Source organism: Felis catus, chromosome B3, assembly GCF_018350175.1.
Source record: "Felis catus isolate Fca126 chromosome B3, F.catus_Fca126_mat1.0, whole genome shotgun sequence".
Taxonomy (NCBI): domain Eukaryota; kingdom Metazoa; phylum Chordata; class Mammalia; order Carnivora; family Felidae; genus Felis; species Felis catus.
In genome coordinates, this window is record NC_058373.1 from 110,103,236 (window position 1) to 110,117,727 (window position 14,492).

The window sequence follows — 14,492 nt, forward strand, 5'->3', positions numbered from 1 at the left end:
AAACTTCAGAAGAATGTTTAGTGAAGCGCTGATGTTTGTTTTTTCAGATTAATGTGTGGAAAAGGGAGCTGAATGATGCCTTGCCCTCACCGCTGCATCAAATCGAAGCCTGGCTCCAGGAGGTAGAGGAGCTTATCGATGAAGATTTGCCGGCTTCCCAGGATTATTGTGAAGCCGTGGCTCTAATACAAGAGAAAATGACTTTAATCAAGGTTGGAAAATAACAAAGAAACATGGGAAAATCTGTGCTTTGTTAGGGACTTCTTGAGGAAGACGTTGTCGTAGAGAGAAGGGAAGGAAATACAGTGCCTCTTTGAGGGTGGTTTGGAATGATTCCCTTGGGGATTTTGGGGAGCCAGAAGATACTTTGACTTCCTTATGGGCGTTGTGCTAGTTCAAGGTGGAAGCAATAAGAATAGAGTCCAGTCAGTTCTAAAGCAACTGTAAAGCCTGACCAAAAAGGAGGAAAGAGACTGGTGTAAAATGTGAGAGTGGGTTCTCATCAAAATGGTATGAAGGAATTTGATAGATGACATTTATGGCATGCGAACTCACAAAGGAATTACAAATAAATCCCAAAACAAAAGGTTTGGATAATGCTTTTACCAAAGAAACTACAGTCTGTCTCTCTGTAAAATGTTCCAGTGTAAAGCATTTATGATGAAATTACGCATTGGTGAAGCTTTAGTGAAAAAAAAGCAAGGGCTTTATGAGTTTTTGGACAAAAGGTGCAGCGCATACGCAGAGCAAATGAGATTAACGAACCCCCAGTTACAGTGTTTGGCAAAAAGTCTGGTTGATGTCATGCTAAATTTCTTTTCAGAATCTGATGGATAAATTTGATTGTCATTCGCATACTCTTCTGGCATTTGAAAATAGAGATGAAAAAAATTTGCCACTGGTATCACCTAAGAAATTGGAGGAAATGAAAGCACGGTTTGTAACACTACCATTTCACCACTGCCGATGCCACTCGTGTTTGAGCACTAACGGGATGCTATACGGACCAGAAAAGTGTAGATTTTTAGATAACTTCTGACAAGGATTCTTTAAATCTTGATTCACAGTACCTTCACATTTTTTGTAATAGTAACATCACCTCATACTAACATACGTCCTTTTTCATTGGATGGTAGGATATGGTGGTGGGGTAAGTTCTAGAAAGGGCGTCAGAAACCGAGCTCCGTATCTGAGTTTTGGCCAAGTTACTGTCTTTTGGAGCATGTATCCTCATTTGTAAATACAGAATAATGATAGCCACCCTGTTCGTGTCTCACAAGGATCCTGGGTGAGACAGGAGGAGGTATCTGAAAGTACTTCGTAAGCTCTAAAATAGTATAAATATAGAGATTTAACTGATGGTTGTCCACCTCATCCTCTCTTTTCTCATTATTCATGCACAACTTATTACAATGATAATAAGAGGGTTTTATTATTTGAAATAATAATGAAAGCCGTTTTAATATGTAAATGTTGAAATTATAGTTGCATTCGGTTATACAAAAGTTTACAAACTTAGTAAAATATTTTGGAGATTAACATTTAGTATAGGATTTTTTTTCTACAGGGGAATAGTTTCTTCAGATAATGTTCTATTCGATGTTTTCCTCTCAGAAATAGTTGTTTTATTCTTAGCCACAATATTTGTTTTACTCTGTTAAAAAAAAAATTGGGGGGCACCTGGCTGGTTCAGTTGGTAGAACAATGTGACTCCTGATCTCAGGATTGTGAGTTCAAGCCCCACGTTGGGGGTAGTACATCTTACTTTAAAAGAAAAAAAAAAATTTGAGGATACATCTGAGTTCCATGTGTTTAAAATAAAAAGCCAAAGGCCCAATATTTTTAGAAATGCCAAACAGATTATCTCGCATTTGGGCAGTGATATGAAGTTAAATTCTAAAACCTGAAATATTTTCCAGAATCAACAACATTTCGGGGGAAAAATTCATTCCACTTCTAGAATTTCATTACTATAAGTGCACAGTTCTTGGTTTGCTAGATGAAGTAAAATCAAAATTGGATGTTTGGAACGTCAAATATGGGAACAAAGAATCTGTGGAATTATTGCTGGAAGACTGGCATGTAAGCTGTTTTATTTTGTGTCTTTGACAACCGTTCTCCATGTCTGGGTGCTAAGTTTGCATTTTTCCTTAAGACAGTTTCCCTTTACCTTTCCAGGTTTTGAGATGAGTTTTCTTGGTAGTTTTCATTAGCTTAAAATTACCTAGAGAACAGAATTTTAGGTAGCCAAATAACAGACACTGGGAGGAGTAAGAAAGAGAAAACCACATTATTTACCACAACAGGGAAGACTCTGTTAACCAGGCTAATTAACCTAATAGTTACAAAAAGTTTCAGGTTATTAAAAATTTCAGCATTCACTTACTGGATGTCTTGTTTAAGAATTTTTCCCACTCAGATTCATGGTTTCATTCAAAAATTAACTTTTTTTTTAGAACATTTTAATCTTAGCCTTTCGAGTTGTAAGAGTGGGAAAGACAGTACATTTTGTCTTGGGGCTTATTTTTGGAGAAAGGGGTTGGCTCTTGAAATTAATGGGAAAAAATGTTGCAAATGATTTAAATATAAATATGTTCTTTTGTAAATTAAAAGCATCCTAGAAATGTCATTTCTGCAGTTAGGAATTAATATCATTCTTTCTGTTTCCCTTTTTTTGGAATGAGTGGCAAAAAAGAAAAATCCAAGATTGTAAATTTCAGTGCAAAAATTGAACAACACAATCAAGACAGATTTATTTAATAATTTATGATTTAAACACCGTACTTTCCTGAATAGGAGACATCATTCTCAATTAGACTAGGTTTTGAATGTTTTTTCTACTTTGTATTTGTCATTTTTCCATTTAAGTAATCATACCATTGGAATTTAATAAGTATACAGTAAATATGAGCTTTTAATTAACTGTATTTTTCAACAGCAGAATTTGCTTGCTTAGGACACATCATAATTTGACTAATGGTAGTTACTCAGATGTTTTTGTGGGATGGATGTTATCTATTTACAACATACTCTCATATATCTAATAAAAATTATTCAATATTAATAAAAGTTGTGAAATAAAAGAAACTGGGATAAATTACGCAATATTAATAAATATGTGAAGTAGGAGCTTTTGAAAAAGGTATATGTAACTTACCTTTTCCCACAGGAGAAAAACCGTCGTGGAACCATATCACGGCAATGATGAACTTTGTTAGGTCTCATACCTACATAGTGTTCATACTTCTGTTTCCTAGATCTTAACCGACTTTCTTCATGAACTACTCTTCTTTTCTACCAATATATAGTAGTAAAGCCTTAAGGAAATTTTGGGGCCCGAGTGCTTCATCAATATTTATGTTTCTCTCTGGATTTCTTGACACATTTTTAATGGTAAAAAGCTGTCAATATATTTTTTTCCTTTCCCCCCCAGAAATTTATTGAAGAAAAAGAGTTCCTAGCTCAACTTGAAACTTCCTTGCAAAAGTGTGAAGAAATACATAAGAATTTAGGTAAAGCTATACAGTTACTTATTGATGAAATGACCACTTAAAAATAGCACGTGGGCGCCTGGGTGGCTCAGTCGGTTGTGCGTCTGACTTCGGCTCAGGTTATGATCTTGCAGGTCGTGGGTTTGACCTCTGTGTCGGGCTCTGTGCTGATGGCTCAGAGCCTGGAGCCCGCTTTGGATTCTGTGTCTCCCTCTCTCTCTCTGCCCCTCCTCTGCTTGTCCTCTCTCTTTCTGTCTCAAAAATAAACAAACATTAAAAAAAATAGCATTTTATCTGTTTCACTTACTTTATACCTTAACGTTTTAGGAATTGGTTTAACATGTGTTTTCTTTGGAAAATTCTTGGCGTTCACTTTTAATATTATCACAGTACATATTTACTTGACCATTGACAATTAACATGCAAATATTTTTCTTGGTATTATTTTATTAATAAAAAACTGTTTTCTAAGATTTCTTTCTTGTTTTGTTAACATTATAGATGGAGAATATCAGGATATTAGCAAACAATATATGGCAGTGGAATATGATATTTGTATGTATAGAAAAAATATATATAATGTCAAGTCCACTCTTCAGAAAGTTTTGACATGTTGGGCTACTTATCTGGAAAAACTTCGCTTACTAAAGGCTTGTTTTGAGGAGACAAAGAAGGAACAGATTAAAGAGGTATTTTCAGTCTAATGTTACCTCCTCAATTTTCTTTTCTTTTTTTTTTTCGTTTTGTTTGGAGATCCTCGTTTTCAATCCAAAAATGAGAGGCCAGGGAAGAGTGAACATGACTCTTGGAAATATTCTTCAAAGTATTGGAAAGAGTTTAGTTTCTTTCTAATACAATTGCCAAAAGGAAGTTTTCTCCTCATTGTAGGTTTTACACACACACACACACACACACACACACACACACACAGTAGCTTTTGAACGATATATTGCTTAAGTTCTTTGGAAGGAAAAGAAAAGACTTGGAATATTCAATAGCTTATAGACACATTTAAAATAACTTGATATTTTAAAAAGTTTTATTTTTCCATTTGGGTGAATACCTTTCAGCTCTAAAATCTTCGTGTATTTCCAGAGGAAGGAAATGCAGAATACCTTAGACTTATGTGGAGAGATATGGAAGAAATTTCAACGTAATTCATCAGTGTTTTCACTTGCTAGTCATGTCATAATCTGTTTTATGATTCTTCTCTGGGATAGTTTTTCTTTCTTTCACTTCTTTTCCTCTGTTGCAAATGGTTATCTGCTTGAAAATAATTTTGATGAAAAGTCTCAGATGAAACATTTTCCAAATAGACACTAAAGTTCCTCAGCTGAAAAATGGGCTGTTTATATGAAAGTAAAATTTGTGATAAGTGGAGGAGCGCGTAAAGAATATTTGAGGGGTTGGTGAGTCATTCTCCCTGTCACCTATAGTGATACTAAAAATTCAGATCTTTGGCTTTCAACGATTCTTCTGTGTTTAAAAACTTTTTTTTAAATTCTGATTTTAATTCTAGTAGTTAACCTACAGTATAATAGTAGTGTCAGATGTACAGTAAAGTGATTCAACACTTTTCATGCAACCTCCAGTGCTCATCACAAGGGCACTTCTGAATCCCCATCATCTATTTTACCCATCCCCCACCCACCTCCCCTCTGGTAATCATCAGTTTGTTCTCTGGTTAATAGTCTGTTTCTTGTTTGCCTCTCTCTCTCCTTTTTTCCCCCTTTGCTCGTCTGTTCTGTTTCTTACATTCCACATATGAGTGAAATCATATGGTATTTGTCTTCCTCTGAGTTATTTTGCTTATCATAATACTCGCTGGCTTCATCCATTAAAGATATTTTATTAGGATTCACATAAATGAGAAAAAAAAAAAAACCACTATAAGCCTTGCACTTCCCAAACTCTGTGCTGAGGTGCCCTGAGCTGCTAGAGGACTTTAAAGATAATTTAAATTTTGAGGGACACAGCAACATCAGCCTGTGGGACACCATACAGCAAATAACTACCAAGTGGTTTGGACCCGACTACTTGAAAATGAGAACCGTTAGATGAATCTCCTGGCATAGGGAATTTATGAAAAATTACCGAAACATTAAGAGCACCATGAACCGATAAATGTTTGAGAGCCTTTGCTCTAAGCTCATTAGCCACTTAGAAAGGCAGAACATCAGCTGCTTCCTTAAAGTTCAGGACCAAGAGCAATGACAGCTGGTACCTGGCAGTTAGTGATTAGGGATGAAGAGCTAGTCCAGCAGGGATGGGGAATCCTCTGAGGGGAGGGTCAGAGTGTCTGCAAGAACCTCATACTCACTTTTGCTTAGAATCACTTGGTAAAGATCTATTACGCATAACAGAAAGACAAGTGTTGTGTCATTAAAATGTGTTGCTTTTATGTTGTGTAGATTCCCTTTGAGACAATATCCCAGTGGAGTGTAGAACATACTACTTTAAATGAAGTGGGAAATTTCCTAATTCAAGTCAGTAATGATGAAGTTGGATCATCTATTTCTAAAGAACTGAGAAGACTGAATAAAAGATGGAGAAAATTTATTACAAAAACTCAACTTGTAAGTGTTTTTGTTTTTTGGTAACCGCTTCATTGAGATATAATTCCCATACCATACAATTCAGTCATTGAAAGTGTATAACTTAGTATATTTAGTATATTCAGAGTCGTGCAGCCACCACCATCATAAATTCTAGAACATTTTTGTCATCTCCTAAAGAAACTCTGACTCCATTAGCAGTCACTCTCTACTCTCTCCCAGCCTCCCCAGTGGCCACTGATCCACTTTATGTCTCTGTAGATTTGCCTGTTCTGGATATTTCACACAGATGGAATCAAATAGTATCTGGTCTTTTGTTTCTCGCCTTTTAAACTTAACATAATGTTTTCAAGGTTCGTCTGTGTTGTAACGTGTCAGTACTTCATTTACTTCTTATGGCAAATAATAGTCTATTGTATGGATACCCAGCGTTTCATTTATTGATTGATCAGTTTATGCACATTGGCTTCTTTCCACCCTTTTGACTATTATGAATAGTGTTGCTGTGAACATTTATGTCCAAGTTTTTTGGTTTTTTTTTTAAATGTTTATTTATTTTGAGAGAGGAAGAGAGAGAAATAGAAAGCAAGCAGGGGAGGGGCAGAGAGAGAAGGAGAGAGAATCCCAAGCAGGCTCCACACTGTCAGTGCAGAGCTCCACACGGGGCTCCAACTCACGAATCATGAGAATCATGATCCAAGCTGAAATCAAGAGTCGGACGCTTAACTGACTAAGTCAGTCATCCCTTATGGACAAGAATTTGTGTGGACATGTAATAATACAGTTTTGTAGCTGAAATTCATTTACCATTATAGAACAACATAAGCATTTTTGCATACAGATTTCAACCTCCTTAAGAACATACACGGAACTTTATATGGCTTTTTATTTAGCATGGCGCCTTATAAAAGCAGACCTTTAATAAATAATTTTTTAACTTAAATTATTCTATTTCTTATTTTTAGTAATTTTAGACTGAGGGGGGTTTTTTGTTTTTTGGGGAAATGCTCCTACTTTATAACATTGTTATTATGTGATAAATCCCCAAAATATGTTGAATATATTATGTCCAGTTATTGTTAGTAATAATGTATCTTCACATAAAAATACGGGCTTCAGGGTACCTGGGTGGCTCAGTTGGTTGAGCAACTGACTCTTGATTTTGGCTCAGGTCACGATCTCACGGCTCGTGAGCTCAAGGCCTGCATAATGCCTTGTGCTGACCGTGAGGAGCCTGCTTGGAATTCTCTTCCTCTCTTTCTGCCCCTTCCCCCCTCCCCTCACTCTCTATCTCTCAAAAGAAGTCAATAAGTAACTTTTTAAAATGGACTGTAAATTTTATGACAATTTTTATAGGAAATGAAACTGCCACTTAGAAAAAAACAGGATCAGCCCATTTTTGACAATTATGAAAATACTCAGCTACGTGAAGAAGAAAAACCAACTGTTGATTTTTCAATGGATATGTCAATAGAACTTCCTGAAAGTCATAATCAGCATGTAAAGGTAAAATAGTCATACTTTATGTATTTCACTTGTATATAGCTATACCGTGGCTATTTTTCTTTTGTTAAACCTATATTGTTGAAACAGTGGTAAATGTGATTATTGGATAACACTTAAAAAAAATTTTTTTTAACGTTTATTTATTTTTGAGACCAGGAGAGACAGAGCATGAACGGGGGAGGGTCAGAGAGAGAGGGAGACACAGAATCTGAAACAGGCTCCAGGCTCCGAGCTGTCAGCACAGAGCCTGATGTGGGGCTCGAACTCACGGACCGCGAGATCATGACCTGAGCTGAAGTCGGACGCTTAACCGACTGAGCCACCCAGGCACCCCGGATAACACTTAAAATGTGGTCATTTTCCACTAGAATGCTCCACTAGGATCCCTCAGGCTTCAGCATTCAAGTCTGTGTCTCTCCCTCACTCAGGAATTCCGCAGACGTGCAGAAGCCGTCATGACTTCTGAGCTGTGGACACTGAGTTGATATTTTCTTCAGATGACTTCTGCCTCTTGCTCAGGGATTGTCTAGCTTTTGTCTAGCCCCTGGCCCATGTCTTACTTCCTTTCTGTACAGTAGGGGACAATATAATCTTTATTTCTTGCTTTGTTGTTTAGAGGACGATTTTAGATTATAGGGAAGACTATGGAAAAGGAACAAAGAGTTTATACACATGTAAGATAATACCAGTGATTTTGGAAATGTGCCTCCTTCCGAATAATAACATATCCAACTTCACTTAAATTAAGTTTGGACTGACTTTGGCCAGTTGCTGGGATGGAGTGCTAGTGTTTGGCACCGTAAGGAGACCTGATCAAAGTCTTGAAAGATCTGAAGTTGTACAATATGTTTATAGAGGAGAAGGATGTGGAACACTATATTTCTCTAGTATATTTAAGATATCTGATTAACAACAGCTTTAAGGATGCACCTGTCATGCAGAGCTATAGCATAACCTATAGGATATTGAGAGGTTATCGATGGGAAAAGGCTTAATTTTGTTGAAATTGGATTCTGAGTCTCTTCTTGGTGATGTTTCATGACTACTGTCACTCATAGTTGTATTTACTAAAATTGTACGTGAATTTTAGAAATGTATCTAAGGAGTTACTACCCTAATTTTCTAAGCTTTAATCTTCTTATCTATAAAATGAAGATGATAATAACTAAATGATAGGAATGATACCCTCATTAAGAAAACAATGTGAAGGGCACCTGGGTGGCTCAGTCATTTAAGCATCCAACTCTCAATTTGGGCTCAGGTCATGATCCCAGGTGGTGGGATCAACCCCCCATTGGGCTCTGTGCTGAGCATGGAGCCTGCTTAAGATTCTCTCTCTCTTTCTCTCTCTCTCTCTCTCCCTCCTCTGCACCTTTCCCCTGCTCATGCTTGCTCTCTCTCTCTCTCTCAAAAAAAAAAAAAAAGAAAGAAAGAAAAAAAAGAAAACATGAACAAATTTTTTACTTTTGAAAGTGATAAATGCGATCATAGAGTGTGATTATCATTATCCAAAAAGTAGGTTTTAAGTTACTAAAGTATGTTGCATTAGCAGTCTTCAGGAAGAAAAGAGATATAACTTTTTCTAATTGAAAATTATTTTAGGGGTGCCTGGGTGGCTTACGTCAGTTGAGTGTCTGACTCTTGGTTTCAGCTCAAGTCACGATCTCACAGTTTCGTTGAGTTCGAGCCCCATGTTGAGGCTCTGCACTGACTGCTGAACCTGCTTGGGATCCTCTCTCTCCCTCTCTCTCGGCCCCTCACCCATTTGTGCTCTCTGTCTCTCTCAAAATAAATACACTTAAAGTATTTTATAAGTGATGTTGCCATTTTCTTAGTGGTAATTTTGAATGTTGTAGGCTGGGGAAGGACATGAAAAAGAAAATGAATTCACAGGGCAACTCAAAGTGGCTGAAGACGTTGAAAAACTCATTGAACAAGTGGAAATCTGGGAGGCAGAAACTGAATCTCTTCTGGAGCTTCTGAGATGTCATGAGGGGGTAGACGCCTCAGTGGAAGAATCTTTGCAGGTAGGAGTGCAACAGTATTAAGAACATAGCTTTCGTGGTTGTGGACTTATGTACTAAGACAAATACAAGGTTTTAAGGTAAATAGTAATAAGACTGCTGTTTGAACTTTCTTTGCTGAGTGTTGTAAAAATTGCATGGACTGCCATTCCTGGATCATTTGCTGAGATTTTGCCTGAGGACAGAGGATAGATTAGGAGACCACTAATGATACCTTACAAGTCTCAATTCCTGAACTGATTTTCCCAGCCACCTAATGGAGATTAAAATATTCTCTGGTTTCAGAGAGCAATGAGGAGATGAGTCAGGATGTGTCAGATAGGTAGGTCAGTTCAGCGAGAGTATAAGAGATTATACAATTTAGGCTTTGAAAGCTCACCCGTTGATTAAGCCACCTACCCTTCCTTCCTTGATGCAGGGAGGGTGACGGATGTTGTTAAAACCTTTCTGTCTTTATTCTCGGGCAGTTGACTCATTGAAAAGCACTGAGGCAAGAGTGTGTTTTAATATCATTCGGTTCTCCTGGGGAAGGAGTTACGACTGAGGTTTTTACTGAGTTCCAGCTCAGCTATAAAACTTATGGAGCATGTCATAAATTACAACAAGATGGAAAGTTCCTGGAATGAAGGGATATTCACGTAATTCTTTGAAATCCAGATTTCTGAAAGGTGTACAGGTAGCATTTTGTGTTTTCATGGTTTATACGAATCGCGTTTTTTATCGTTTTGAAAATATTGTGTAAACGTACTTGTGCCATCTGCCAGCGCTTTTTACTTTTGTTTTATTTTTATATTTATTTATTTGTTGTATCTGGAATTCGTTTGATGAAAGAAATGAGTAGGAAGGAGAAATTCAATATTTTACAAATATTTCAAAACGATGACAATGATCCCTGTTATAAACAATGAAAATACAAATATGCTTATATAAGGATATACTTATATTAACAAGGAATTAAGTAGATCTTTATTAGAGCAAGATATATGGTGAAGTAAGAAATGCAAATTGGTGAACAGTACCAGTGATGTGATTTTTTTTTAGTCTTTTTTTAAAAACAATTGCTTTTTTGTAGTAAATGGATTTATATCCATAGAAAACTGTGTGTAAGGATATACACATAACTAACTCTTATCTTGATTGTGCATTAGGCCCCAGTCTTGGCACATTTCCTGATGCCTCATACATGTAAACCAAGTAACCAAATATTGTTACTTTTATAATTTAAAAGAGAAAAAAAAGAAAATGTAAATGAATGTGCTAACTGCAGAACATTTAAATAATGTACAAAAGCATAAAGAGTAAAAGCACCATGATTCCACTGCTCTCAGATAAATACAGTCAACATTTATATAGTTAATATCAAACAGTATAGCTTCTATTTTATCATACTTTTGCTACCCTTGAGTTGTAATTAAAATTTTTTGTGCTGATTTGATAACTGAAAAGTGGTACCTCATTATTATTTTAATTTGTACTTATTTAATTACATGTAAGGTTGAACTGTCTTTCATGTATTTATCGGCCATTTGTTTTTGTGAATTATCTGTTCTTGCGTTTTTTGAATTTTCTTTGGGACCTTAGTACTTTTCTGTCTTTTTTTTTTTTTTTTTTTTTTAACGTTTATTTATTTTTGAGACAGAGAGAGACAGAGCATGAGCAGGGGAGGGGCAGAAAGAGAGGGAGACACCGAATCTGAAACAGGCTCCAGGCTCTGAGCTGTCAGCACAGAGCCCGACGCAGGGCTCGAACTCACTCACTGCGAGATCATGACCTGAGCCGAAGTCGGACACTTAACCGACTGAGCCACCCAAGCACCCCAAGGACCTTAGTACTTTTCTTATTGAATTTATGAGCTCTTTGAATCACGACGCATTTTCATTTGTGTGGCAAATATTTTTACCAAGTTGTTGACTTTTAAGTTGTTTATTTTATTTTACATGGAAAATTTTTATATTGATGTTCCTGCTCTTATCCCTAAAAAGGCCCCTTCACACCCAGAGGGTAGATCACTTTTCATGGATAATTTCTTTTTGTAGTTTTCTATTTTATATGTAACTTTCTGATCCACTGAAATTTATTTTTAGTGTGTTGTATAAAGCATGGTTATAAATTTCTTTTCCAATAGCCATTTTTCTCCAATAACATTTAATGAATCTCCTTCCAACCGATTTGACTTAGAACAACTTCATTTTGGGGTGCCTGCGTGGCTCAGTCGGTTGGGCGTCCGACTTCAGCTCAGGTTATGATCTCGCAGTTCTTGAGTTCGAGTCCTGCATCGGGCTCTGTGCTGACAGCTTTGGATTCTGCTTTGACGGCTTTGGAACCTGCTTTGGATTCTGTGTCTCCTTCTCTGTCTGCCCCTCCCTGCCCTTGCGTGTGTGCGCATGCTTGTGCTCTCTCCCCCTCTCTCTCTCAAAATAAATAAACATTTAAAAAAAAGAGAACAACTTCATTTTAAGATTTATTACTACTCTCTCAACTTATTTGACTATTGGCATTGTATTACTTCTAGGCTTTATTTTATTGAAGTGCTTACTGTGTAAACAATCTATGACAGACTATGTTTCTCAGAATCTCATTGTACTAACATAACAATTTTTTAATGAAGTTTAAAAATAACATTTTTAGAGTACAAATGTACCTCGCTTTGGATTAATAATAATTAACTTTTTATGATTTCCTGACCAGAGTAAGGTTAATGTTTAACATATAACCTGAATATTTATTGTGGTCTCACTTTGTTTTCATAGCATCTTATTGCCAAAGGCTCTATGTATGAAGAGCTTGTGTCTAGAATTGAAGATACCTTACAAATGGATGTGCCGAATATTTCCAGCCAGGAGTCCCTTCAACATGTTCTCACAGTTGGGCTTCAGGCAAAGATTCAAGAAGCGAAAGAGAAAGTTCAGGTCTCTCTTTAATATTTCCTATTAAGTGAATCCAGTCTTTAAAACTGAGTGGTCAGTAGGAGGATGGGGAAGAGAGGGAGGGATTGCCCTCTAAGTTGGAAACGTTTTATAAAATATTACTTTTGTGTTTTATGTGTATATTTTAACAATTTAGAGCACATTGAAAAATATCAACATAATAAGTAGGATATTCTCATGTCTAGTGGGAAAATAAGAGTCACTCCTCAAAGACTGTAGTTGTTAATTTGTGACTTACCGAAAAGCGGGGCCAGCTGTTGAGAATTTTTTGTCTTTGCAGATCAGTATGGTGAAATTAGTTTCCGTGTTGAAAAACTCAGCTGATGCTTCCCCAGATCTGGATGTCAGGCTGAAAGTGGAGGAGTCACAGAGGGAACTTGAATCATACATGACAAGGGCTGAGCAATTACTTGGACAAAGAGAGAGCCGGAGTGGACTAATTTCAAAATACAAGGTGGGACTCTCAACTGTCAAATGTAGGCTCTTCTTTTTTTTTTTTTTTTTAACATTTATTCATTTTTAAGAGACAGAGACATGAGTAGGGCAAGTGCAGAGAGAGAGGGAGACACAGAATCTGAAGCAGGCTCCAGGCTCTGAGCTGTCAGCATAGAGCCCGACGCGGGGCTCAGACCCACAGACCGTGAGATCATGACCTGGGCCAAAGTCGGACACTTATCCCACCGAGCTACCCAGGCACCCCCAAATGTAGGCTGTTTATTATCAGCTGCCTACCTCATGTGAAATCGAGATAATTCCGTCACTGTAATCATGCACAAAGTTACTGTAACTTTAAAGAATTTCCCAGTTTTATATGTTGTTCCCAGAAACTATTAAAAATATACATGAATGTGAGGAATTTTTTCAATTTAAACTTTAGTATAGATCTGCCGAATAGACTCAGTGGTATAGTGTCACGAGCACAACTGATTGTACGATATTCAGCATGAGTTTAATTTTTCTTGCTTTTTAAATTAGTAAAGTGGGCAGCATAATTCCAGCTGCCAAATTTGTTGTGAGACGTTAAATAAAAAAGAGGCACATGAAGGCCCTTGGAATAGGTAAAGTTCTCTGAATATAAAATCACACTTTTGTCATTAACATGCTTTTGTAGAAGTTATATGTGATTTTATGGGTAAAGATCCAGTGATGTTGTTTTGTGTGGTGATAGTTTCAGGTTGCTTTTGCCGGTTTGATAGGCGACTCAAGATGTGTGGAAATCCGAGAGTCATTATTTTTTTTTTAAAGAATTTTTTTTTTTCAACGTTTATTTATTTTTGGGACAGAGAGAGACAGAGCATGAACGGGGGAGGGGCAGAGAGAGGGAGACACAGAATCAGAAACAGGCTCCAGGCTCCGAGCCATCAGCCCAGAGCCTGATGCGGGGCTCAAACTCACGGACCACGAGATCGTGACCTGGCTGAAGTCGGACGCTTAACCGACTGCGCCACCCAGGCGCCCCATCCGAGAGTCATTATTAATTAACATGATGGGAGGCACTTGGGTGGTCTATGAAGTAAAAGTACGATAAGGTCTCTACCATTGGATACATTGGAGAGGTAGAGTGATATGTGTCCTTTTGTTCCTTTATTCAATATTTCACACACTTATTGGACATTTAACATGAGCTAGACTTCCGGGGGGACCGCCCCACTCTTCTAGAAGAAGGAGCCTCTTTATTCTCATCATGGCCTCCTTCTCTTTTCTGGGCCTCAGTCCTCATCTGGCTTTCTGGATTGCGAACCCGACCACGGCCCTGTTATCAGCCGTCTCAACACTGCTTTTCCCAGGACCCCAAAGACCTCCCCTGCGTGATCCATGTCTGTTTGCACGTTGCTAGCCCACCATCTTTGACCAGTTCCCTCGGCCTTTTTTTTTTTTTTTTTTAATTTTTTTTTTTCAACATTTATTTATTTTTGAGACAGAGAGAGACAGAGCATGAACGGGGGGAGGGCCAGAGAGAGAGGGAGACACAGAATCTGAAGCAGGCTC

The 14,492-nt window shown here is 37.4% G+C and overlaps 1 protein-coding gene across 13 annotated transcripts in view; it reads left to right on the forward strand.

Annotated features, from left to right (window-relative positions):
- Positions 1 to 14,492, forward strand: part of SYNE2 (spectrin repeat containing nuclear envelope protein 2) — a 345,027-nt gene that overhangs the window by 114,267 nt on the left and 216,268 nt on the right. For all 13 annotated transcript variants that reach the window (XM_045060037.1, XM_045060046.1, XM_045060047.1 and 10 more), the window contains exons 12-21: positions 48 to 212; positions 824 to 936; positions 1,920 to 2,082; positions 3,434 to 3,512; positions 3,993 to 4,180; positions 5,903 to 6,067; positions 7,403 to 7,552; positions 9,409 to 9,579; positions 12,327 to 12,485; positions 12,784 to 12,957. In XM_045060037.1, the coding sequence (XP_044915972.1) occupies positions 48 to 212; positions 824 to 936; positions 1,920 to 2,082; positions 3,434 to 3,512; positions 3,993 to 4,180; positions 5,903 to 6,067; positions 7,403 to 7,552; positions 9,409 to 9,579; positions 12,327 to 12,485; positions 12,784 to 12,957 (1,527 nt within the window). The remainder of the gene's footprint in view (positions 1 to 47; positions 213 to 823; positions 937 to 1,919; positions 2,083 to 3,433; positions 3,513 to 3,992; positions 4,181 to 5,902; positions 6,068 to 7,402; positions 7,553 to 9,408; positions 9,580 to 12,326; positions 12,486 to 12,783; positions 12,958 to 14,492) is intronic.